The 26,563-nt window shown below is 39.2% G+C and overlaps 1 protein-coding gene across 1 annotated transcript; it reads left to right on the top strand.

Annotated features, from left to right (window-relative positions):
* The first annotated feature begins 393 nt into the window (after positions 1–393).
* EDA2R (ectodysplasin A2 receptor) lies at positions 394–25,621 on the top strand. The gene is made up of 4 exons (XM_058535077.1): positions 394–480; positions 3,134–3,146; positions 22,256–22,420; positions 25,260–25,621. The coding sequence occupies exons 1-4, from the start codon at positions 394–396 to the stop codon at positions 25,619–25,621; spliced, it is 627 nt and encodes a 208-aa protein (XP_058391060.1).
* The last annotated feature ends 942 nt before the right edge of the window (positions 25,622–26,563 follow it).

The raw sequence follows: 26,563 nt of genomic DNA, 5'->3' as shown, positions 1-26,563 counted from the left end.
CCCCCAGGTAGAAGCCAGATCCTTGTCATATCATTTTCTTTCTAGTTCAGCAAGTATTGCAGCCACTAACTGTGTGAACTTTGGCAAATTCCTTGGACTCTGTGCCTCAGTTTCCTCATATGCAAAATGGGGCTAATAATAATCCCGGATATGGTTGTTTTAGGAATTGAATGAATTATTACATGTAAAGCATTTAAAAGAATTCCTGGCACATGGTCAGGGCTATATAAACACTAGCTGTTTTGGGTTGGCTTCCTCAATCCCTCTAACTCAGAGCCAGAGACTACATTGAAAGGACCTATAAACCAAGCGACATGGAAGCCACTACTTACTTTGCAATCCCTTTTCACTATCTCCCTAGTTTTTGTATTTTTTACCCACAGGCTTCCTACCATGGATTGTCAAGAAAATGAGTACTGGGACCAATGGGGACAGTGTGTCACCTGCCAACTGTGTGGGCCTGCACAAGAGCTCTCCAAGGTAAGTCCCGCTAGTCAGGATACTTATTTCTGTCACATTTTATGAACCAGCCTGACAACTGAGAGGGTCCAATATTAGGAGAGTCAACCCTACCTTCAGCTAATCCAGTTCATCAGGCAAAACATGGAATCCAAAGATTATGACAATAGCAGTCACAGCTCCACCAAGAAGTCAATCTGGCAGAATCAAGGTCAGGGGAGGATTCCATGAGATAATGGGGTATTTCAAGAAGAGATGTGGAATGCAAAGGCCTAGGAAGGCTCTTTGGCATTAGGGAAATCTGCCAACTAAAGCAAAGCCCACCTACTTGGTGTTCAGGATCCAGATATCTGGTCTTGGGGATGGGAAAGAGAAAACTGAGAAGGCTGAAGTGTAGTCTCTGTCTTAGAGGGACTAGGCCATCAAGGAAGATGTGCAAGGGAGGATTCAGGGATGGGGAACTAGGGAGGGTCTAGAATCCCAGTTAGCAGTAAGAGTCAGAACAAAACCACCGGCAAGGCTCTGTCCTGGTTTGCAAAGCTGGAGCTGCCTAATTGTTCCTGCCTCAGGTCCCCGTTGGTCCAAGAACCTGGAGGTGGTGTTAAATTTAGACTGTTGGACCCACAAAGGCTGGGAGCAGACAGCTAGCAGATGTTTTCTTCACACACACACACACACACACACACATCTTATTTTATGCAATTGTTCATTAACTCAGCAATCACGTATTGAATACCTACAAAGTGACAGGCATAGTTGTAGACATTGTGGATAGGGCAAAACAGGCAAAAATCTTTGCCCTTATGGACCTTATCTTTTAATTAATGAGACAAACAATGAACAAGTTACACACATAGATAAATGGAGAATTTAGATATGGAGGTATAATGAGAATTATATTACAATGATCTGATACAGAGTGATTTGGTGGCTACTTTAGATCAGGTAGCAGGAGAAGGTCTCTCTAAGGATGTGCCTTCTGGGGAGAGGATATAGCTATAGCTATATATAGCAGATATAGCAGAGTCCCAAGGTGTGAATGAAGTAGGCATGTTCAAGAAAGAGGAAGAAGGTCAGTGCACCTGATGTATGGTGAATGAGAGAGAGAGTGGTACTCAGTGAGGTCACGGACAGAGGTAAGGGTCAAACCATATGGAGATGGTGAGAATTTTCATTTGTCTTCTAAGTGCACCTGGAACCCTTCAGAGGGTTTTGGGTAGGAGAGAGACATAATCTTCTGGATGAAAGAAAATATAGCAATTATTTAGCACACCTCCTTCCTACCTCCTTATTTCACAAATGAAGACACTAAGGGCCCAAGGATAGCAACAAATACAAGCACTAACTCTAATTTTAACTCTCTACCCATAATATTTTGTGCCATGGAGGGGTGCCCACACCGTTGATAAGGGATCCCAGGACCAAGAAAAGGTCATTAGAGATTAGGTCATGCTGAACATTAGAATGGACCCAATGGAATAAGCTGCTTCGCCTGACAAAATCTATTTTATTTATTTTTTTTGAAGTTTTTTTTTTTTTTAATTTTTTGTTTATTGCAGTAACATTGGTTTATAACATTGTATAAATTTCAGGTGTACATCATTATACTTCTATTTCTGCATAGATTACATCATGTTCACCACCCAAATACTAATTACAACCCACCACCACACACATGTGCCAAATTATCCCTTTCGCCCTCCTCCCTCCCCCCTTCCCCTCTGGTAACCACCAATCCAATCTCTGTCTCTATGTGTTTGTTTATTGTTGTTATTATCTACTACTTAATGAAGGAAATCATATGGTATTTGACCTTCTCCCTCTGACTTATTTCACTTTGCCTAATACCCTAAATGTCCATCCATGTTGTCACAAATGGCTGGATTTTATCGTTTCTTATGGCTGAGATATCACCTCACGCCCGTCAGAATGGCTGTAATTAACAAGACAGGAAACAACATGTGTCGGAGAGGATGTGGAAAGAAGGGAACTCTCATACACTGCTGGTGGGAGTGCAAACTGGTGCAGCCACTATGGAAAACAGTATGGAGATTCCTCAAAATATCAAGGATAGAACTACCATATGATCCAGCTATTCCACTGCTGGGTATTTATCCAAAGAACTTGAAAACACCAATGCGTAAAGATACATGCACCCCTGTGTTCATTGCAGCGTTATTCACAATTGCCAAGACTTGGAAGCAACCTAAGTGCCCATCAAGGAATGAATGGATAAAGAAGATGTGGTATATATACACAATGGAATACTACTCACACAAAATCTATTTTAAATATCACTGTGATCTTCATGATAAAAAGTCTTGGTATGCCCATAAGAAAAATCTCTTACAATTGTTCCTGTCATGGACCTGGCCATTACCTTTAAAGCCACCCATATTTACAAACCTGAACTACTCCAAGGGAGAAAAATAGGTCTTTCTATCTGTCAAACTGCTGTTACCAGACTCTCAAAAAGTGGCCTGTGATGAAATGTACATTTGTCTAGACACCTCTCTGGTTGCCATTTATTTCAGCACCATTAGAAAGCTCAGAGAAAATGAATGAATTGCAATATTGTGCTCCTGTAAAAGCTTTACATGTAAACAACTTATATTGTATAGCAGTCTGTATTTTGTAAAGAGCTTTCATGTGCATTTTCTCATTTGGCTCTCAGTACCACCAAGAAGGTATTATGAGTCTCATTTTAGATGAGGAAACTAAGACTCAAATAAGATATGTGATTTGCTCAAAGTCACAATGATTCGCTAAAAATAAACATGAGACAGATACACATGGGTTTGAGTCTCAGCTTTGCTGTGGGCAAATAGTTCATCTCTGACTCAATTAGAATGCATTGTTAAAAGTAACGTAAAACTTAACAGTGACTTGAACCATAAACACATTTATTTATGTAATGAAGTCTGGAGGCAGGGAGCCTTGTGGTTGGTTGGGCAGATCAAGAATGTCATCAAGGACCCAGGCTCTTTTTGTCCTTCACCTTGGGCACCTTGCTGTTTTGTCCTAATGCTTGTGGCCTCTCGGTTGCCACAACTCAAATCATCACATCTTCACACCATAGTCAAAGTCAGGAAGAAGAGGAGGGACAAAGTAGCTTGACTTTTATTAGGGAAGAAGTACTTTCCTAGAAGCTCCTCAGCAGATTTCCCCTTATATCTTATGGGCTAGAACTGGGTGCTGTAAGTATCTCTAAACTGCAAGGGAGGCTAGGAAATAAGTACCTGACAAACAGGAATGAGATTGCCGTGATTGACTCAGACCAATCAAAAATCAGTTCTTGAGGCTGGTCACCTTGCCACCCAGAATGAAATCAATGTTCTGATAGTAAGGAAGAAAATGGGCAATGACTTTTGGATAAGCAGCCACAGCCTTGTTTTTTACAGTTATTTTTATTTAGTTCACTTATATGAATTGTAAACATCACTGTAAATGAGTTTTTACAGGAAATCAACACTGTTTCCTCAGTACATATTTCCAGAAGTATAATTACCAAACTAAATAATGAATACAATTGTACGATTCTTGAAATATATTAGCAGATAACACTTCTGAATTTTTAAAAATAATTTCCATTACAATTACATTTATTTTTAACAGTGCATGGAATTCTTATATCCCAGAAGCCTAACCACACATGAATAATTCATGTTTCTATCATCTGTTATTTTTATGCCTTCCTTTGAAACATTAAATTACTACTTTATGAGAACTTCGTCATAAATTTTTGAACTTTTTTTCTATTTTATGGAAGAACTCCAACTTTTCTGTGCTTGTCTATTTGCATTTCCAATTTTGTGAACTGTTTCTAATTGCTTCTTTTTCTATTTTATTCATTGTTTATTGTTCATTCTTTACTCATGTAAGGCACTTGAGTAGACAGACACATAGCAGAATATGGAGTATTTTTTAAGTCTTTTATATAATGTTTAAGATTTTTAATCAGAAATGGTTTTGAATTTTGTTTCAATTTATCATCATCTCTGGACTATTTCACTTATTTTTCCTTTGACATATTAATTAGATGACATATATTAATAAATTCCAAAAATTAAAATATCTTGCATTCTTAGGATAAACCATTTTTGATCATGTTTTTTTGAGTTAAATAATTTTTTTTTCTTTTTAAACATTTTATTATTTCTTTCTTTTTTCCAGTAATTTTATTGAGATCATAATGGTTTATAACATTGTATAATTTGGGGTGTACATTATTATTTATCAATTTCTGAATACACTTCATTGTGCTCACCACTAGTAGTCTTAGCGTTTTGTCTGTCATTATACATACGTGCCCCTTTACCCCTTTCACCCATCCTCTAACCCCCTTCCCCTCTGGTAACCGCTAATCTGTTCTCTTTGTCCATGTATTTGTTATCTTCCACGTATGAATGAAATCATGCAGTATTTGTCTTTCTCTGTCCAGCTTATTTCGCTTAACATCATATCCTCAAGGTCCATCCATGTTGTTGCAAATGGGACAATTTCATTTTTTTTATTGATGTTTTAATGGTTTCTGGGTTTTCAATTCTGTTCCATTGATCTGTGTGTCTGATTTTGTACCAGTACCATGCTGTTTTGATTACTATTGCTTTGTAGTATGTTTTGAAGTCAGGGATTGTGATGCCTCCTGCTTTGTTCTTTTTTCTTAGGATTTCTTTAGCTATTCAGGGTCTTTTGTTGCCCCATATAAATTTTAGTATTCTTTTTTCTATTTCTGTGAAGATTGTCGTTGGGATTCTGATTGGGATTGCATTGAATCTGTAGATTGCTTTAGGTAATATAGACATTTTAACTATGTTTATTCTTCCAATCCACGTGCATAGGATATCTTTCCATTTCTTTATGTCATCATGGATTTCTTTTAATAATGTCTTGTAGTTCTCACTGTATACGTCCTTCACCTCCTTGGTAAGATTTATTCCTAGGTATTTTATTCTTTTTGATGCAATTGTAAATGGTATTATCTTTTTGAGCCCTCTTTCTGTTAGTTCATTATTAGCATACAGAAATGCAACTGATTTTTGTAGATTGATTTTGTACCCTGCAACTTTTCTGTAGTTGTTGATTGTTTCTAATAGTTTTCCAACAGATTCTTTAGGGTTTTCTATATATACAATCATGTCATCTGCAAATAGTGAGAGTTTCACTTCTTCGTTACCTATTTGGATTCCTTTTATTCCTTTTTCTTGTCTAATTGCTCTGGTCAAAACCTCCAGTCCTATGTTGAACAGGAGTGGTGAGAGTGGGCAGCCCTGCCTCGTTGCTGTTCTCAGAGGAATGGCTTTCAGTCTTTCCCCATTGAGTATGAAGTTGGCTGTGGGTTTGTCATATATGGCCTTTATTATGTTGAGGTACTTTCCTTCTATTCCCATTTTATTGAGAGTTTTTATCATAAATGGATGTTGTATCTTGTCCAATGCCTTCTCTGCGTCTATTGAGACGATCACGTGGTTTTTATTCTTTGTTTTGTTGATGTGATGTATCACGTTGATTGATTTGCGGATGTTGAACCATCCCTGCGTCTCTGGTATAAATCCCACTTGATCATGGTGTATGATCTTTTTAATGTATTGTTGTATTCGGTTTGCCAATATTTTGTTGAGGATTTTTGGATCAATGTTCATCAGCAATATTGGCCTGTAATTTTCTTTCTTTGTATTGTCTTTGTCTGGTTTTGGTATCAGGGTGATGTTGGCCTCATAGAATGATTTAGGAAGTATTCCATCTTCCTCTATCTTTTGGAATAGTTTGAGAAGGATGGGTATTAAATCTTCTTTGAATGTTTGATAAAATTCACTGGAGAAGCCATCTGGTCTTGGACTTTTATTTTTTGGGAGGTTTTTGATTACTATTTCAATCTCTTTACTTGTTATTGGTCTATTCAGATTCTCCATTTCTTCTTGGTTCAATTTTGGGAGGTTGTATAAGTCTAAGAATTTATCCATTTCTTCTAGATTGTCCAATTTGTTGGCATATAATTTCTCATAGTATTCTCTTATAATCCTCTGTATTTCCGTGGTATCCATTGTAATTTCTCCTCTTTCATTTCTAATTTTATTTACTTGAGCCTTTTCTCTTTTTTTCTTAGTAAGCCTGGCTAAGGGTTTGTTGGTTTTGTTTATCTTCTTGAAGAACCAACTCTTTGTTTCATTAATCCTTTCTACTGTTTTTTTCGTCTCAATTTCATTTATTTCTGCTCTGATTTTTATTATTTCTCTTCTGCTGGCTTTGGGCTTTGTTTGTTCTTCTTTTTCTAGTTCTGTTAGGTGTAATTTAAGGTTGCCTATTTGGGCTTTTTCTTGTTTGTTAAGGTGGGCTTGTATTGCTATGAGTTTCCCTCTCAGGACCGCTTTTGCTGCATCCCATATGGTTTGATATGGCATGTTATCATTTTCATTTGTTTCCAGATAGTTTTTGATTTCTCCTTTAATTTCATCAATGATCCATTGGTTGTTCAGTAACATGTTGTTTAATCTCCACATTTTTGTCACTTTCCCAGTTTTTTTTTCATGGTTCATTTCCAGTTTCATAGCCTTATGGTCTGAAAAGATGCTTGTTATGATTTCAATCTTCTTAAATTGGTTGAGGCTTGCTTTGTTTCCCAATATATGGTCTATGCTAGAGAATGTTCCATGCACGCTTGAGAAGAATGTGTAGTCAGCTGTTTTTGGATGGAGTGCTCTGTATATGTCTACTAGGTCCATCTCGTCCAGTTTTTCATTTAAGTCTAATATTTCTTTATTAACTTTTTGTCTGGATGATCTATCCTTTGCTGTAAGTGGGGTGTTAAGATCCCCTACTATTATTGTGTTGTTGTTGATTTCTCCTTTTAGGTTTGTTAATAGTTGCTTTATGTACATTGGTGCTCCTATGTTGGGTGCATATATATTTATAAGTGATATGTCTTCTTGATGGAGTGTCCCTTTTATCATTATATATTTCCCTTCTTTGTCTTTCTTAACCTGTTTTATCTTGAAGTCTTCTTTGTCTGATATGAGTATGGCAACACCTGCTTTCTTTTGTTTGCCATTAGCTTGGAGTATTGTCTTCCATCCTTTCACTCTGAGCCTGTGCTTGTCTTTAGTGCTAAGATGTGTTTCTTGAAGGCAGCATATTGTTGGGTCTTGCTTTTTAATCCATCCTGCCACTCTATCTTTTGATTGGAGAGTTCAACCCATTTACATTTAGGGTAATTATTGATATATGAGGGCTTAATGTTGCTGTTTTGTCACTTATTTTCTGGTTCTTTTGCATTTCCTTTGTTTCTTGTCCCATTTGTTTTGGACTGCTAATTCAGTTTGGTTGTTCTGTCTTATGATTCTTCTAGTTTTCTCTTTGTTTATCATATGTGGTTTTGCTTTGATTATTTGTTTAGTGGTTACCTTGAGGTTTGGGCAAAAAATCTTGTGTATGAGATAGTCCATTATCTGATAGCCACCTATTTCCTTATACTAAGTCAATTCAGTCACTTTCCTCTTCCCCTTCTAAGTTGTTCTTGTTATACCTTGTTCTATCTTGTGTTGTGGCTGTGTGTTTACAGTGATGAGGTTAAATTTATTTTTGGTGAATTTCTTCCTTTGATCTTTGAGTTTAGTATTTAAGTGGTTGCTAACCTATTCCGGTAAAGATCTACTATTTCTCTGATTTTGTCTACCTACTTTTCTCCTTCCTCCAAGCTTTGTGTTCCCTTTCTCTTCTTTTTTTCAGGCCTGAGGGCCTTCTTGAGTATTTCTTGTAGTGGGGGTCTCGTGGCCATGAACTCCCTTAGCTTTTGTTTATCTGGGAGAGTTACCATTTCTCCATCATATTTGAAGGATATTTTTGCTGGATAGAGTATTCTTGGCTGAACGTTTTTGTCTTTAAGTATTTTGAATATATCATTCCAGTCTCCTCTAGCCTGAAAAGTTTCTGTTGAGAAATACGCTGAGAGCCTGATGGGAGTTCCTTTGTACGTTATTTTTTGTTTTTGTCTAGCTGCCCTTAATACTGTTTCTTTGTCGTTGACCCTGGCTAGCCTTACCATAGGTGTCGTCGTGAAGGCCTTTGTCTGTTAATATGTATAGGTGTCCTGTTGGCTTCACTTACTGGTATTTCCTGCTCCTTCCCCAGATTTGGGAAATTCTCAGCTATTATTTCCTTGAATAGGCTCTCTGTTCCTCTTTCCCTCTCCTCTCCCTCAAGAATACCTATAATTCTTATGTTACATTTTCTAATAGAGTCAGATATTTCTCAGAGTCTTTCTTCATTTCTTTTTAGTCTTAGTTCTCTCTCCCCCTCCATCTGGAGTATATCTGTATTCCTATCCTATAAAGTACTAATTCTTTCCTCCATATTGTCAGCTCTGTTCTTTAAAGATTCCAGATTCTCCTTTATCTCCTCCATTGTGTTCTTCATCTCCATCAGCACTGATTGGTTTTTCTTTATGATTTCAATCTCTTTTGTGAAGAAACTCCTAATCTCGTTGAATTATTTGTCTGTGTTGTGTCGTATTTCGTTGAGTGTTTTTATGATAGCTATTTTGAAATCTCTGTCATTTAGTTTATGGATTTCTGTGTCTTCGGGGTTGATGTCTGGGTGCTTGTTATTTTGTTTCTGGTCTGGTGATTTCATATATTTTTGCATTGTGGTTCCTGTGTTGGTTTTGTTTTTCCTCATCCTGGAAGTCTCTGGTTGCAATTTCCACCTGCCGCCACTGTCTGGTGGTCAAGGGCTGTGTAGTCCAAGCCCCCTGCGCTCTGCCCCGGTTTTTCTGTTGCGATCCGCAATTTTGTTTTGTTTTTTCCCCGCTGCAATCCACGGGTCCAGTCGTTTGATCAGGTCTGCCTCGGATCGCTAGGTCTGGTCTGGTCGGTTGAGCTGCAGAGTCCGGGTTGCAGGGACAGGGGAGCGCTCTCTTTTGCCTTCTGGGTCCCTGACGTGGGAGGCTTCTCATTTGCCCCTCTTTATCCGCTCTCTGGGATGCTCAGATGTTGATGGTAGCCCTGTGGCTCCTCTGAGTCCTCTGTGCGGGAGTTTCCCACTGGCTGAGAGAGTCCAAAGAGCCACGGTTTCCCCCGTGAGGGCCGCCCCTCCCCCCTCTCTGGGAGCCGCGTGGACCGGGATTGCTGATCTGATGGGGAGGGAGAGGAGTTCTCCTTACCTCTCCCCACTTCCTCTGGGGGCCCAGCACGTTCCGCTCTCAGATGTGCGGCAGTGTGGATCCCTCCGCTCTAGGTTTTCACTGTCTGGGATTCCGTTGTTGGTCTGTGACTGTTGCTTTTGTTGTATCTTGTCGGGGGAAGAGTTCACGTGAAAGCTCACTCCGCCATGATGCTGACGTCACTCACAATTTCATCTTTTTTATGGCTGAGTAGTATTCCATTGTATATATATAGCACATCTTCTTAATGCATTCATCCATGGAAGGAAACTTGGGCTGCTTCCATATGTTGGCTATTGTGAATAATGCTGCAACGAACATAGGGGTGCATAAATCTCTTTGGATCATTGATTTCAAGTTCTTTAGACAAATACCCAGTAGCGCAATAGCTGGATCATATGGCATTTCTATTTTTAATTTTTTGAGAAATCTCCATAATTTTTCCATAGTGGCAGCACCAGTTTGCATTCCCACCAGCAGTGTATGAGGGTACCCTTTTCTTCACATCCTCTCCAACATTTTTTGTTTTTTGTCTTGGTAATTATGGCCATTCTGACCAGTGTCAAGTGATATCTCATTGTAGTTTTCATTTGCATTTCCCTAAGAATTAGTCATGTTGAACATCATTTCATGTGTCTGTTGGCCATCTGTATATCTTCTTTGGAAAAATGCCTGTTCATAACCTCTGCTCATTTTTTGATTGAGTTATTTGTTTTTTTGCTTTTGAGTTATATGTGTTCTTTATATAATCTGGAGATCAACTCCTTTATGGGTAAATGATTTGCAAATATTTTCTCCCATTTGGTGGGTTGTCTTTTCGTTTTGTTCATGGTTTCCTTTGCTTTGCAGAAGATTTTTAGTCTGATATAGCCTTATTTGTTAACTTTTTCTTTTGTTTCCCTTGCCCAAGTAGACATTGTATTTGAAAAGATGCTGCTAAGACCAATGTCAAATAGTGTACTGTCTATATTTTCTTCTAGGAGTTTTATGGTTTCAGGTTTTACATTCAAGTCTTTAATCCATTTTGAGTTAATTTTTGTGTATGGCACAAGATAATGGTCTACTTTCATTCTTTTGAATGTGGCTGTCCAGTTTTCCCAGAACCATTTTATTGAAGAGACTTTCCTTTCTCCATTGTGTGTTCTCGGCTACTTTGTCAAAGTTTAACTGTCTGTAGATGTGTGGTTTTATTTCTGGGCTTTCAATTCTGTTCCATTGATCTGTGTGTCTGTTTTTGTGCCAGTACCAAGCTGTTTTGATTACTAGCTTTGTAGTATATTTTGAAGTTAGGGATTGTGATGCCTCCAGCTGTGTTCTTTTTTCTCAGGATTGCTTTGGCTATTCAGTGTCGTTTGTTGTTCCATATAAATTTTAGGGGTCTTTGTTCTATTTCCATGAAGAATGTCATTGGGATCATTGGGATTCTGATTGTGATTGCATTGAATCTGTAGATTTCTTTAGTAATATGGACATTTTAACTATGTTGATTCTTCTGACCCATGAGCATGGAATATCTTTCCATTTCTTTATGTCTTCTTCAATTTCTTTCAATAATGTTTTATAGTTTTCAGTATATAGGTCATTCACCTCTATGGTTAAGTTTATTCATAGATACTTTATTCTTTTTGTTGTGATTGTAAATGGGATTGCATTCTTGAGTTCTCTTTCTGCTAGTTCGTTGTTAGTGTGTAGAAATGCAACCTATTTTTATAAGTTGATTTGGTACCCTGCAGTTTTGTTGTAGCTGTTGGTTATCTCTAATAGTTTTCTGATGGATTCTTTTTATTTTAATTTTTTGTTTATTGCAGTAACATTGCTTTATAACATTGTATAAGTTTCAGGTGTACATCATTATACTTCTATTTCTGCATAGATTACATCAGGTTCACCACCCAAATACTAACTACAACCCATCACCACACACTTGTGCCGAATTATCCCTTTCGCCCTCCTCCCTCCCCCCTTCCCCTCTGGTAACCACCAATCCAATCTCTGTCTCTATGTGTTTCTTTGTTGTTGTTATTATCTACTACTTAATGAGGGAAAATATACGGTATTTGACCTTCTCCCTCTGACTTATTTCACTTTACATAATACCCTCAATGTCCATCCATGTTATCACAAATGGCTTCTTTAGCCATTTGTGGTTTTCTATATGTACCCTCAATGTCCATCCATGTTATCACAAATGGCTTCTTTAGCCATTTGTGGTTTTCTATATGTAGAATGATGTCATCTTAAAAGAGCAAGAGTTTTACTTCTTCCTTGCCAATTTGGATATTTTTTATTTCTTTTTCTTGCCTAATTTCTTGGCCAAAACTTCCAGTAATATGTTGAATAGGAGTGGTGAGAGTGAGCACCCTTGTCTGGTTCCTATTCTCAGAGGGACTGCTTTCAGTTTTTCACCATTAAGTATGATGTTGACTGTGGGTTTGTCATATATAGCCTTTATTATGTCGACGTACTTTCCTTCTATACCCATTTTATTGAGAGTTTTTATCATAAGTGGATGTTGGTTCTTGTCAAATGCTTTACCTGCATCTATTGAGATGATCATGTGAATCTTATTCCTCATTTTGCTAATGTGGTGTATGACAGTGATTGATTTGCGGATGTTGAACCATTGCTGCGTCGCTGGACAAAATGCCACTTGATCATGGTGTATGATCCTTTTAATGCATTGCTGTATTTGGTTTTCCAATATTTTCTTGAGGATTTTTGTGTCTATGTTCATAAGAGATATTGACCTGCAATTTTCCTTCTTTGTGTTTTCCTTGTTTGGTTTTGGTATCAGGGTAATGTTAGCCTCGTAGAATGAGTTAGGAAGCGTTCCATCTTCAATTTTTTGGAATTGTTTGAGAAGGAGAGGTATATATTCTTCTTTGAATGTTTGGTAAAATTCTCCAGAGAAGTCGGCTGGTCCTGGACTTTTGTTTTTTGTGAGGTTTTTGGTTACTGTTTCAATCTCTGTACTTGTGATTGGTCTATTCAGATTCTCTATTTCTTCTTGAATTCAGTTTTTGGAGGTTATATGAGTGTAAGCATTTATCCATTTCTTCTAGGTTATCCAATTTGTTGGCATATAGTTTTTCATAGTATTCTCTTATAATCCTTTGTATTTCTGCAGTATCTTGTAATTTCTCCTCTTTCATTTCTAATTTTATTATTTGAGCCTTCTCTCTTTTTTCCTTGGTGAGTGGGCTAAGGGTTTGTCAGTTTTGTTTATCTTCTCAAGGAACAAGCTCTTAGTTTCATTACTCCTTTCTACCGTTTTTTTAGTCTCTATTTCATTTATTTCTACTCTAATTTTTATTATTTCCCTCCTTCTCTTGACTTTGGGCTTTGTTTGTTCTTCATTTTCTACTTCTGATAGGTGTAATTTAAGATTACTTATTTGAGATTTTTCTTGGTGGTTGAGATGGACCTGTATTGCTACAAATTTCCCTCTTCTGACTGCTTTTGCTGCATCCCATAAGACTTGGTATGTTGTATTTTCATTTTCATTTGTCTCCAGGTAGTTTTTAATTTCTCCTTTGATTTTCTCATTGATCCAATGGTTTTTCGGTAGAATGTTGCTTAATATTCACATATTTCTCACTCTCACAGTTCATATCCTGTGGCTGATTTCTAGTTCCTAGCATTGTGATCAGAAAAGATGCTTGAGATGATTTCAATCTTCTTCAATTTATTGAGGCTTGCCTTGTTTTCAAATGTATGGTTTGTCTTTGAGAATGATCCATTTGCACTTGAGAAGAATGTGTATTCTGCTGTTTTTGCATGTAATGCTCTGTGTATATCTAAGTCCATCTGATCTAGTGTTTCATTTAAATCTACTATTTCCTTCTCGACTTTTTGTCTGAATGATCTGTTCTTTGATGTAAGTCAGGTGTTGAGATCCCCTCCTGTTATTATGTTGCTATTAAGTTCTCCCTTTAAGTCTGTTAATAGTTGCTTTATGTACTGTGGTTCCCCTGTGTTATGTGCATACATATTAGTAAGTGTTATGTCCTCTTGGTGGAATGTCACTTTTATCATTATATACTGCCTTTCTTGTCTGCCATTGTCTTTTTTATTTTATTTTATTTATTTTTTTTGTGTGTGTGTATGTAAGCAATATTAGCCCTGCGCTAACATCCATTGCCAGTCCTCCTCTTTTGCTGAGGAAGATTGGCGCTAGGATAACATCTGTGCTTGTCTTCCTCTACTTTATATGGGACACCACCACAGCATGGCTTGACAAGCGGTGCATAGGTCCATGCCTGGGGTCTGAACCTGCAAACCATGGGCTGCCAAAGCAGAGTGGGCGAACTCAACTGCTATCCCATCGGACTGGCCCATCTCATTGTCTTTTTTTTTTTTTGTCTTGTTTTTATTTCAGCAAAATCACTAATTATCTTATTGTAATAAGGATTTTCCCATAATTTACACATTATATGGAATCAATGCCAGATTAAACATTTTTTGAGTTATCATAGTTTTCAGTTTTTTATTAATTTCAAATTGGAGAAACATTGCTCTGTGAAGTAGTAACTACTAGAGTCATCAATATATTTCTTCAAGCAATAATTAGATTCCAAAATGGACCATGAAATGTAAATATCACGTTCACATATTGTAATGGATTCACATATGATAAATCATTGCAGAAAATATTATAATTTTATCATATATATCACTATCACTTATTTAGCAGTTTTAGCCATCTCTTAAAGCAGTATCTAGATAGATTTAATATTTCTATTTTTTAATTTAATTTAATTTTACTTTTAAAAAAATTTTTATTTATTGCAGTAACTTTGGTTTATAACATTGCATAAATTTCAAGTGTACATCATTATACTTCTATTTCTGCATAGATTACATCATGTTCACCACCCAGATACTAATTACAACCTATCACCACACACATGTACCGAATTATCCCATTCGCCCTCCCCTCTCCCCACTTCCCCTCTGGTAACACCCAATCCAATCTCTACCTCTATGTGTTTGTTTATTGTTGTTATTATCTACTACTTAATGAAGGAAATCATACGGTATTTGACCTTCTCCCTCTGACTTATTTCGCTTTGCATATTATCCTCAATGTCCATCCATGTTGTCAGAAACGGCTGGATTTCACATTTTCTTATGGCTGAGTAGTATTCCATTGTGTATATATACCACATCTTCTTTATCCACTCGTCCCTTGATGGGCACTTAGGTTGCTTCCAAGTCTTGGCTATTGTGAATAATACTGCAGTGAACACAGGGGTGCATGTATCTTTATGCAATGGTTTTTTCAAGTTCTTTGGATAAATACCCAGCAGTGGAATAGCTGGATCATATGGTAGTTCTATCCTTGATTTTTTGAGGAATCTCCATACTGTTTTCCATAGTGGCTGCACCAGATTGCACTCCCACCAGCAGTGTATGAGAGTTCCCTTCTCTCTACATCCTCTCCAACGTATGATGTTTCTTGTATTGTTAATTATAGCCATTCTGACAGGTGTGAGGTGATATCTCATTGTAGTTTTGATTTGCATTTCCCTGATAGTTAATTATTTTGAACATCTTTTCGTGTGTCTGTTGGCCATCTGTATATCTTCTTTGGAGAAATGTCTGTTCAGGTCTTTTGTCCATTTTTTAATTGGGTTGTTAGTTTGTTTGTTGTTGAGATGCATGAGTTCTTTTTTATATTTTGGAGATTAACCCCTTATCAATGTATGGTTTGCAAGTATCTTCTCCCAATTGTTAGGTTGTCTTTTCGTTTTGTTGATGGTTTCCTTTGCTGTGCAGAAGCTTTTTAGTTTGATGTAGTCCGATTTGTTGATTTTTTCTATTGTTTCTCTAGCCCTGTGAGGCATGGTGCTTCAAAATATGTTGCTAAGACCAATGTCGAAGAGCGTACTGCCTATGTTTTCTTCTAGAAGTTTCATAGTTTCAGGTCTTACATTCAAGTCTTTAATCTAATTGAAGTTAGTTTTTGTGTATGGTGTAAGGTAAGGGTCTACTTTCATTTTTTTGCATGTGGCTGTCCAGTTTTCCCAAGACCATTTGTTGAAGAGACTTTCTTTTATCCATTGTATGTTCTTGGCTCCTTTGTCAAAGTTTAGCTGTCCATAGATGTGTGGGTTTATTTCTGGGCTTTTGATTCTATTCCATTGATCTGTGTGTCTGTTTTTGTGCCAGTACCATGCTGTTTTGGTTACCATAGCTTTGTAGTATATTTTGAAATCAGGGAGTGTCATACCTCGAGCTTTGTTCTTTTTTCTCAGGATTCCTTTACGTATTCGAGGTCTTTTGTTGTTCCATATAAATTTTAGGATTCTTTGTTCTGTTTATGTGAAAAATGTTGTTGAAACTTTGATCGGGATTGCATTGAATCTATAGATTGCTTTAGGAAGTATGGACATCGTAACTATGTTAATTCTTTCAATCCAAGAGCATGGAATATCTTTCCATTTCTTTGTGTCTTGTTCAATTTCTTTCAGCAATGTTTTATCATTTTTGGTGTACAGATGTTTTACCTCTTTGGTTAAGTTAATTCATAGGTATTTTATTCTTTTGTTGCAATTGTAAATGGGATGATATTCTTAATTTCTCTTTCTGCTACTTCATTGTTAGTGTATAGAAATGCAACTGATTTTTGTATGTTGATTTTGTATCCTGCAAATTTACCATATTCCTTTATTACTTCTAAAAGTTTTCTGGTGGTTCTTTAGGGTTTTCTATATATAAAATCATGTCATCTGCCAATAGTGACAGTTTCACTTCTTCCTTTCCAATTTGGATCCCTTTTATTTCTTTCTCTTGCCTGATTGCTCTGCCTAGGACGTCCACTACTATGTTAAATAGGAGTGGTGACAGTGGGCATCCTTGTCTGGTTCCTGTTCTTGGAGGGATAGCTTTCAGTTTTCCACCATTGAGGATGATATTAGCTGTGGATTTGTCATATATGGTCTTTAGTTTGTTGAGGTACTTTCCTTCTATACCCATTTTATTCAAAGTTTTTATGATAAATGGGTGCTGTATCTTGTCAAATGCTTTCTCTGCATCTATTGAGATGATCATATGATTTTTATTCTTCATTTTATTAATGTGGTGTATCACGTTGATTGATTTGCAAATGTTAAACCATCCCTGCATACCTGAAATAAATCCCACTTGATCATGATGTATGATCTATTTAATGTAGTGTTGTATGCGATTTGCAGGTGTTTTGTTGAGGATTTTTGCCTTGATGTTCATCAGTGATATTGGCCTGTAGTTTTCTTTTTTTTGTGTTGTCCTTGTCTGTTTTTGGTATCAGGGTAATGTCGGCTTCATAGAATGAGTTAGGGAGCTTTCCTCCCTCCTCAATTTTTTGAAAGAGTTTGCGAAGGATAGGTATTAAGTCTTTGAATGTTTGGTGGAATTCACCAGGGAAACCGTCTGGTCCTGGACTTTTATTTTTGGGGAGGTTTTTGATTACTGTTTCGATCTCCTTACTGGTGATTGGTCTGTTCAAATTCTCTACTTCTTCTTGACCCTGTTTTGGAAGGTTGTATGATTCTAAGAATTTATCCATTTCTTCCAGACTGTCGAATTGGTTGGCATATAGCTTTTCATAGTATTCTCTTATACTCTTTTGTATTTCTGAGGTGTCTGTTGTAATTTCTCCTCTTTCATTTCTGATTTTACTTATTTGTGCCTTCTCTCTTTTTTTCTTGGTGAGTCTAGCTAAAGGTTTGTGAATTTTTTTTTTTTTTTGTGAGGAGATCAGCCTGAGCTAACATCCGCCAATCCTCCTCCTTTTTTGCTGAGGAAGACGGCCCTGGGCTAACATCGGTGCCTATCTTCCTCCACTTTATATGGGACGCCGCCACAGCATGGCTTACCAAGCAGTGCGTCGGTGCGTGCCCGGGATCCGAACTCAATGGCTTGCGCCACCGGGCCGGCCCCTAAAAGTTTGTCAATTTTGTTGGTCTTTTCAAAGAATCAGCTCTTGGTTTTAATAATTTTTTCTATTGTTTTTTTGGTCTCAATTTCATTTATTTCTGCTCTGATTTTTATTATTTCCCTTATTCTACTGATGTGGCTTGGTTTGTTCTCCTTTTTCTAGTTCCTTTAGGTGCATTGTTAGATTGTTTATTTGAGATTTTTCTTGTTTGTTGAGATAGCCTGTATTACTGTAAACTTCCCTCTTAGAACCGCTTTTGCTGTATCCCATAAATTCTGGCATGTCGTATTTTCATTTTCATTTGTCTCCAAGTATTTTGTGATTTCTTCTTTGATTCCTACATTGACCCAGTCATTGTTCAGTAACATTTTGTTTAATCTACATGTATTTGTGGCTTTTCTGATTTTCTTCCTATTGTTGATTTCTAGTTTTGTACTGTTGTGGTCAGAAAAGATACTTGGTATTATTTCAGTCTTCTTAAATTTATGGAGACTTGTTTTGTGGCCTAATATGTGATGAATCCTGGAGAATGTTCCATGTGCATTTGAAAAGAACGTGTATTCTTTGGTTTTTGGATGGATTGCTCTGTATATATCTACTAGTTCTACCTGTTCTAGTGTGTCATTTAAGGCCAATGTTTCCTTATTAATCTTCTGTTTGAACGATCTATCCAGTCCCCTACTATTATTGTGTTACTGTCTATTTCTCATTTTATGTCTTTTAATAGTTGCTCTCTCTATATATAAGTGCTTCTACATTGGATGCATAAATATTTACATGTGTTATATCCTCTTGTTGGATTGTTCCCTTGATCATTATGTAATGCCCTTCTTTGCCTCTTTTTACAGTTTTTGTTTATAGTCTATTTTGGCTGATATAAGTGTTGCTACCCCAGCTTTCTTTTCATTGCCATTTGCATGGAGTATCTTTTTCCATTCCTTCACTTTCAGTTTGTGAGTGTCTTTAGGTCTGAAGTGTGTCTCTTGTTTGCAGCATATATATGAGTCTTATTGTTTTATCCAATCAGCCACCTTAGGCTTTTTAATTGGAGCATTTAGTTCATTGACATTTAAAGTAACTATTGATAAAAGTATGCACTTACAACCGTTTTTTAACTTTTTTTTTCTCATTGTTTTAGTAGTCCTCCTCTGTTCCTTTCTCCTTCTATACAGAATTCATGGTCTCTTTAGTTTGACCTCTGTCTGAAAGCTATACTCTTTAACTCCCCTCCTCCCTCATTTTATGTTTTTCATATCATATCTAACCTCTTTTTTGTGCATTTGCACCCATTATCCTCTTATCATGGAAAAAGATAATTTTTCCTATTTGTGGTCTTCTTTTTTCCCCTTAAATCAGTCCCTTTAACATTTCTTGTAGCACTGGTTTCTTGGTGACAAACTCCTTTAATTTTTGCTTGTCTGGGAAATTTTTGATCTCTCCTTCCATTTTGAATGATGACCTTGCTGGGTAGAGTATTACTGGCTGAAAGTTTTTTCCTTTTAGCACTTTAAATGTATCGTGCCACTCTCTTCTAGCTTGTAAGGTTTCTGCTGAGAAGTCAGCTGATAGCCTTATGGGGTTTCCTTTGTTTGTAACTTGTCTTTCTCTTGCGGCTTTTAGGATTCTCTCTTTATCTCTAATTCTGGACATTTTGATTATGATGTGTCTTGGTGTGGGCCTCTTTGGGTTTATCTTGTTTGAGGATCTCTGTGCTTCCTGTACCTGGATGTCTGTTTCTTTCCTTCAGTTAGGGATGTTTTCAACTGTTATTTCTTGAAATAGATTCTCTGCCCCTTTGTCTCACTCTTCTCTTTCCGGGACACCTATACCAAGGATGTTAGTGTGCTTGATGTTGTCCCAGAGGTCGCTTAGACTGTCCTCACCCTTTTTAATTCTTTTCTCCTTTACCTGTTCAGCTTGGGTAATTTCTTCTAGTCTTTCCTCCATCTCGCAGATCCGTTCTTCTGTATCCTCTACTCTGTTTTTGAGTCCCTCTAGTGAATTTTTCATTTCCAGTATTGTATTCTTCATTTCTCATTTGTTCTTCTTTATATCTTCCATTTCTTTGTTGACATTCTCGTTGAGTTCATCTATTATTCTCCCCAGATCAGTGAGCATCCTTAACACTCTTTGTTTGAATTCTCTGTAGGGTAGGTTGCTCATTTATGTTACACTTATTTCCTTTTCTGGGGTTTTGTCCTGTTCTCTTACTTGGAATGTATTCCTTAGCCCCCTCATTTTGCCTCTTTCCCTGTGCTTGTGTCTATGTATTAGGTAGGTCAGCTATGTCTCCTGCTCTTGCATAGGTGACCTTATATAAGTGATGCCTTAGGAGGCCTGCAGTGTACTTCCCTCAGTTCTCAATGTTCCAGCGGTGATCCCTATGTGGGCTACGTGTTCCTTCTGTTGTGGCCTGTTTGCTCTCCCTGTGGGCGCCCAGGGAGGCCGAGTTATGCTCCTGGCCAGCTGCTGTTATGCTCAGCCACTTGTAGCTGTTGTTGGCCCTTCAGTCTCTTTATCAGGTGTGGAGAGCCCCAGCACAGTTGGCTGCAAGTTCTAATAGATTTGTGTTGCTGTATCTTTTAAGTGAGTAGGCCCCCAGCCTGGCTGTTGTTAGGCTCAGGGGCTTACAATTGCTATAGGCCTCCAGCCTTTATGTCTCTTGTCAGCTCTCTGAGGATTGCAGCTGTGTGGGGCTGGCCGCAGGCATGGGAGAACCCAATTGTTTCAGGCTTTGGAAGGTGCGGCAAACCCCCTATGTGGGTCTTTGAGAAGCACAAGTCTTCTGGAGCTGACAAGCCCTGTCGCCCACAGGTCCACACACCCGGTCAACTCAGTCCTGTCCCATGTGCGTGCCCCGAACTCCTGCAGTGGACCTAGTCTCTCCACGGCGGGAGCCCCACACACTCTGCCACCACCCCACACTCTCCACCTGCTCCTTGTGCACGCCCTGCCCCACTGAAGTGGGCTCAGTTGCCAGGCTGCAGAGAATCCAGTCACCAATCTATGCAGGCCCACAAGTTTCGTGAGGGCTTGTTGTTGGGTGGGGCCAGTCTCTAGGGTGGGCTGCCTGCCCTGGGTGAGCTAGATTAAATCGGTGCTCTAGTGGGTGTGGCAGACCTGGGCTAGCAGGCCCCAGGGAGAACTCCAATGGTGTCTGTGTCAGCACGCCCACACCAGGCCACAACAATGGCCACCACCAATGTCCCAGTCCCTAGACAGGTCTCACCTCTCACTGCAATGCACTCAGAACCTATTAGGTGAGTCTCTTTTCACCAAAACACTGTGCACCCTTCTTTTCGTTGATTTTAGGTTGCTTTCTGAACCGGGCGAGTTTGTGTGTGGGCCCTTTAAGGGCCGGTTTTAATTTCTTTGTGAACCAACTTTTCTGGGGGGTACTCATCAATGTTTTAGTAGCAGGTAAAGTCAGATATTATGTCACTCATCTCGATTGTGCTCAGTCCACAAAATGCCCACAGCGGGAGCACTCCCCGGCTCAGAGCCCCACTCCTCCAGGGAGGGCTGCGTACCTTTGGGCTGCTCCCAGGCAGCCATGAAGCTGGTGGCTTGTGAAGGTGGTGTTTTTTCTCTCCAGAAGTTAATTTCTGCCTCTTCCACCTTGATTAAGATTGTTCTTTGTTGCAGGAGTTCCTCTTATCCAGTTTTCAGTTCTGTCTCAGGGACAATTTTTCCACGAGTAGTTGTTAATTGGCTTTGTCCATGGGAGGAGGTGAGTTCAGCATCTGCTTACACTGCCATCTTGACTTTGAGCCAGATTTTTTTTAAAAGAACAAAAATTTCATATGTTTAATGGAATTCCCTTTTTGATCCTCTCCCTATCCCCCAGAGGCAACCACTATCATAAAATTGTATGTATCTTGTTGGTAGGCTATGCTACAGTAACAAAGCCCCAAACCTCAGTGACTTAATACAATAAAAAGTTTATTTTTCACTATGCACAGACTTTCCTCCATCTTGTGGCTATACCATCTAGACCATGTGGCTTCCAGGTTGATAAAACAGTCGAGGCAATGGAGGAGACACACTGCCTCTTAACTACTTCAGTCTGCAAGTGACACACATTACTTCCACTCACAGTCCATTGCCCAGATGTACTCTTGATGGCCTTACTACAAGGATGTATTGGAAATGCAGGGAAGTATGTGAATAATTGGTGACCACTATGACTGCCATACTCTCCACCTATGTTTTAATACTAGTATTCTTTTGCAGTATATGTATATATTCATAGGCAATATATGCTATTGTTTATTGTTTTATATAAATATCAAGCTATGTACTCTCTCCAGTTTGTTTTTCCCCTCTGGATTATTTATATTGATCCATACATGTCTTTTAAGTGCTATATTATAATATTACATCATAGGATAATATCATGACTTATTTATCTTGTGCCCTATTGATGAACATCTTAGTTTGTTTCCATTTTCTAGGTTATATAACTAGATGTAACATGGAAAGATCATAGGATATATGCATCTTCAAATAATTGTACTAATTTATATGGCAGTATATGAGTTCCTCCACTTTGTTCTTTATACTTTTGCCTGCTCCACAAAGAAATAAACCCAGCTTAGCAGCCCTAATTGAGGAAGGCCCAAGGGAGAGGGCGATGTCCTAAAGAAGTCCAGGCCCAGTGTCAGGGTGATTATTGACTGCCCCTACTGACTGACTTCCCCCACTTTCTTGTCTCACAGGTGCCTTCCAGTTGAGCTTAGTGAAGGCAGATGTACCCACAGTGACACCTCAGGAGGCCACACTTGTTGCACTGGTGAGCAGTCTGCTACTGGTGTTTACCCTGGCCTTCTTGGGGGTCTTCTTCCTCTACTGTAAGCAGTTCTTCAACAGGCACTGCCAGCGTGGTAAGGATAGCTGCTTCATGTATTACATGAATCAGGAGCAAGGATCTAATTAGCAGCAGAGAGGAATTTTCTGGGGTTGAGAGATAATGGGCCTTCCCCACAGTGCTGAAAAATCCCAAGGGTGGACTATTTGTGGGTGGCAATAGAAAGCACTGGACTTCAGAGATGACCAAGGCCAAACCTGTGAGTTTATGGGACCTGGTTCATTAATGTACAGGGGTTCATAAAGGAACACAACATCATGGGAAAACCCTTGGGAAAGGAATCTGGAGACCTAGGTTCTAAATCTACCTCTAAATCACTGTGTAGTTTTAGACAAGTCATCTAGTTTCTTTGGGCCTCTATCTCCCTAATCTTTAAAATGAGATATGGAGTTGAACTAGTTGGTTTCTTAGTTCTTTTCCAATTCTTCATTTCTACTAATAGGTATAAATTCTGGAAGGTGTCAGGAATAGAGGAAGGCTGGCTGCATTTGAGACATGACTATAATAAAATTAGGTGAGGTCTTAGGCAACTGTTGTCAGTATGGTAATGTCTCAAATGTGGGTAACTGAGAGCCCAGCATCTACCGGAGTTGGCAAACCTAGACTTTTTTCCACAGACAATGATGATATCCAAAGAGGCCTGGCCCAGCCCATAGGAGATGGCCATGTGAAATTTCAGATGGAAGGTCATATTTAAAATCAGGACTAACATTGTGATCTGTTTTCAGTACAACTCCAGCCATTAGCCAAGAATATGGAACAGAAAGTCCAGGTCACTGAGGGCAAAGATGGAGGAGGTGGGATGATTGTTGGCCAGGACTAGGCAAGGGGTATAACTCCAGCCAAGAGTACTGAGGCTCAGTGCAGCTTCAGCGCAGTGAAGGGAACTGAGAGCTAGGAAGAGACATCAAAACAGGAAGCCAGACTAGTGAATGGCATTGATTTAATAAAGAAGGGGGAGGACAAAGTTTACTAGAGACATGGGTGCTCAGGACTCTTCCTCAGCCCAGTAGATTCTGGGCCCAAAACAACACAACTATTTTTAACCTCTATTTGTGTGGGAAAATCCTTCTAATATAGATCTGTCTTGGTCAGTTTGGCTCTAGGGTCTGCAAGATGATCTTCAAAAAGCCTAGCAGATGTGTTTGGCCATACTTCTGGCTTAAGCAGAGGTTAATCTAGCATTTCATGGGCTGCAGGGACACAAAGGAACACTGTTGTCCCTTTATGATCCTTCTCAAACTCTATTCTCTCTCCTTTACTCTTTAGTGGCTCCTGAAACATTGTGGTTCAGGATAGACCATCCATCTCTGACTTTGAAGGCCAGTGTCTCAGATACAAGCTGTTTTCCAGTCCCTGGGCATGGGCATGAAATGTGGGCAATGAAGCATTTGGGACCCAGGGCCCAGAAAGAAGATGAGACAACATCTGAGAGCTGCCTGTTTCCTTCTTCTTGCCTCAGGAGAGGAGAAATGGGTAACCATTCTCTGCTCATTCTCTGTCCTCAAGATGATAATGCACTACCTTTCTCTGGGAATATGAAGGAAGGCAGTTCCCTCAGGATCTCCGTAGGGAGAGTTAGACATTTTCTCATCTGGGGAAGGTGTTTATCAGGAGTCACTGACTTACATGTGTATTGGTATTGTATAGGTGAGATTAATATGTGAATTAGATCCAATATAAGATGCAATAGAGAGGAGTAGGAACTGTGACAAACTGAAAAGTTCATCCCCTGTCTAAAGGAGAATCTACCATTCAGTTCCAGCTGTTTGTTACCATGTGAGAATATTCAGTGTTTCAAGATCTTCTGAGTTTTTGAGAGAAGCCAAAAATCTGGATCTTTGTATGAAATAGTATTAAGCTCTGGCAATGAGTTCTAACGAAAAACAAAACCACAACCACGACATGGAGGTCAAAAAAACACACATCCCATAGGCTCTCAGTTTATAACCTGATGTTGACTCAGGCTTATGCATGAAGGGCTATTACTTTTCTATCACTGTCGTAACAAATCACCACAAATTTAAGGACTTAAAACAACACCCATTTATTATCTCATCATTTCCATAGATCAAAAGCTTTGTAGGCTAGGCTGGATTTCTGCTTAGAGTCTCACAAGACCAAAATCAAGGTGTCGGCAGGGCTGTATTATTTTCTTGAAGCTCCAGGAAAGAATGCACTTCCTTGATTATTCAAGAAGATAGAAGAACTCAATTTCTTGCAGTTATAGGGCTGAGGTACCATTTCCTTGCTGACTGTCAGCTGAGGGCCATTCTCGGTTTCTAGAGACCACTCACATTCTTTATCTCGTGACCTTTTTCCATTTTCAAAACTAGCAATTGTTGGTCGAGTCATTTCCATATCACATCTCTCTGATACTCTCTTACTCTTCAGCCTCCCTATTCTGCTTTTAAGGACACATGTGATTACATTGGGCCCACAAGGGTAATCTCTTTATTTTAAGGTCTATAATCTTAATTACACCTGCAAAGTGCCTTTCACCATATAACATACACAGAGGCATAACATTAGGAAATGAAGATCATGAGGAAGGGTGTCAATATCCTGCTTCTCTCAAAAGGTTTTTCTTTCTCTGGAGAAATTGACTCTTTTCCCCGATCCACCACCAGGTAGCCTCAATCTGATCACCTGATCAACCTCAATCTGATAGCCTAATGTAAGTATGTTTCTCAACTGTGTCACCTCAGCCTGGTGCTAGGTGCTCTGGTCCCCAGGGAGGGAAAAGGGAGCGTTAGCTCCCAGACCCTTCTGCGTCTTGTGCTCAGAATCAGATGCCTTGCTGAGAGGAGCCCCTGCCTTTGGGTGACCCAGTGGCTTTCTGCTTCGAGTTGCAGGAGTTTTGCTGCAGTTTGAGGCTGACGAGGCAGCAGAGGAGGAATCTCTCTTCCCCATGCCACCTGGCCAGGAGACCGGTCCTGAGTCCCCACTGAGTGAAAGCATCTTTGAAACCCAGCCACTTAACCCCATCCTGGATGACGACTGCAGCTCGACTCATGGCTTCCTCACACAGAAGTCTTTTACCATGGCCTCCTGTACTTCAGAGAGCCACTCCCACTGGGTCCACAGTCCCATCGAATTCACAGAGATGGACCTGCAAAAGTTTTCCAGCTCTGCCTCCTATACTAGAGCTGAGACCTTTGTGGGGAACACAGATGAAAGCTCTGGAGACAGAGCTGGAGCTCAACGTGCCCTTTGAAGTCCCCAGCACTTAACTCTACTGAGGTGAGCTGAAAAGGTAGGGCAGAAAGACCAGAAATTGGGGACCACCCCCAAAGAATCCTCCTCTGGAATACTGTTGTTCAGTAGGGCTTGGCATAGAAGAGCAGCAAGCTAGGAACACTGGTGGATGGAGGGGATACTAATCTTTTGATCCAGTCAATCAGACATCACATTTCTGGGCTCACAATTGTCAAGGAACTGGCCAGGTTGACATGACACCAGTCTCTCTACTCTGGCCTTTTGCAACCTGTCTCAGGGCCCCACTGTCTAATAGTTATATTCGGTTATCTCCCTTTATGTGTACAATCACCATGGCACAGTGAAAAAATATACAGCCTTTAGCATCTGGCAGCCCTGTGTGTCAAATCTACCTCCATTCCTTAATAGCTATGTGAACTTTGTGTAATTCTCTTCACCTCTCTGAGCCTCAGGTCCTTAACCTGTAAAAAGTAGAAAGTACTACACACCTCATAAGTTCTTGTGAGAGTTGAATGAGAAATGCATGTGCAAATGCCTTTTACAGTGTCTGATGCATTAAAGCTGTTTAAGTCATGTTAGTTCTTCTTTCCCTCCCCCACTCCAGTCACAATTTACACATCCTTCCATATCCACTACACTCATCAGATTGTCATAACACCCCTTTGTGATAAGCAGGTCAGGGTTTGAAAGCCTTATTTTACAGAGGCAGGAACTGAGACACAGAGAAGGAAAGTGATTTGCTCAAAAGTCACAGAGCAAATCAGTGGCAGAACTGGGCTAGAGCCCAGGTTTTGGGGCTCCAATCCAGAACTTGTCCCATTCTATCAATGTGACTATTCCATAGACAATGTTACTTTTCCAAAGGCTTAAGTAGTATGAGGCACTATGAAGCAGGAGAGTGGGTAGATTTCTTTTCAACTAACCAACTACCTTTTACCAT

This window comes from Diceros bicornis, chromosome X (genome assembly GCF_020826845.1).
Source record: "Diceros bicornis minor isolate mBicDic1 chromosome X, mDicBic1.mat.cur, whole genome shotgun sequence".
NCBI classification, from domain to species: domain Eukaryota; kingdom Metazoa; phylum Chordata; class Mammalia; order Perissodactyla; family Rhinocerotidae; genus Diceros; species Diceros bicornis.
Note: the sequence above shows the minus strand (reverse complement) of the source record. Positions and strands in the feature narration are given on the sequence as shown.

Excerpts from the sequence above, each read along its gene's own strand:
- EDA2R (XM_058535077.1), top strand. The coding sequence starts at position 394 with ATGGATTGTCAAGAAAATGAGTACTGGGACCAATGGGGACAGTGTGTC. Across the intron at positions 22,421-25,259 it reads CAACAGGCACTGCCAGCGTG|GAGTTTTGCTGCAGTTTGAG; the intron begins GTAAGGATAGCT and ends TTCGAGTTGCAG.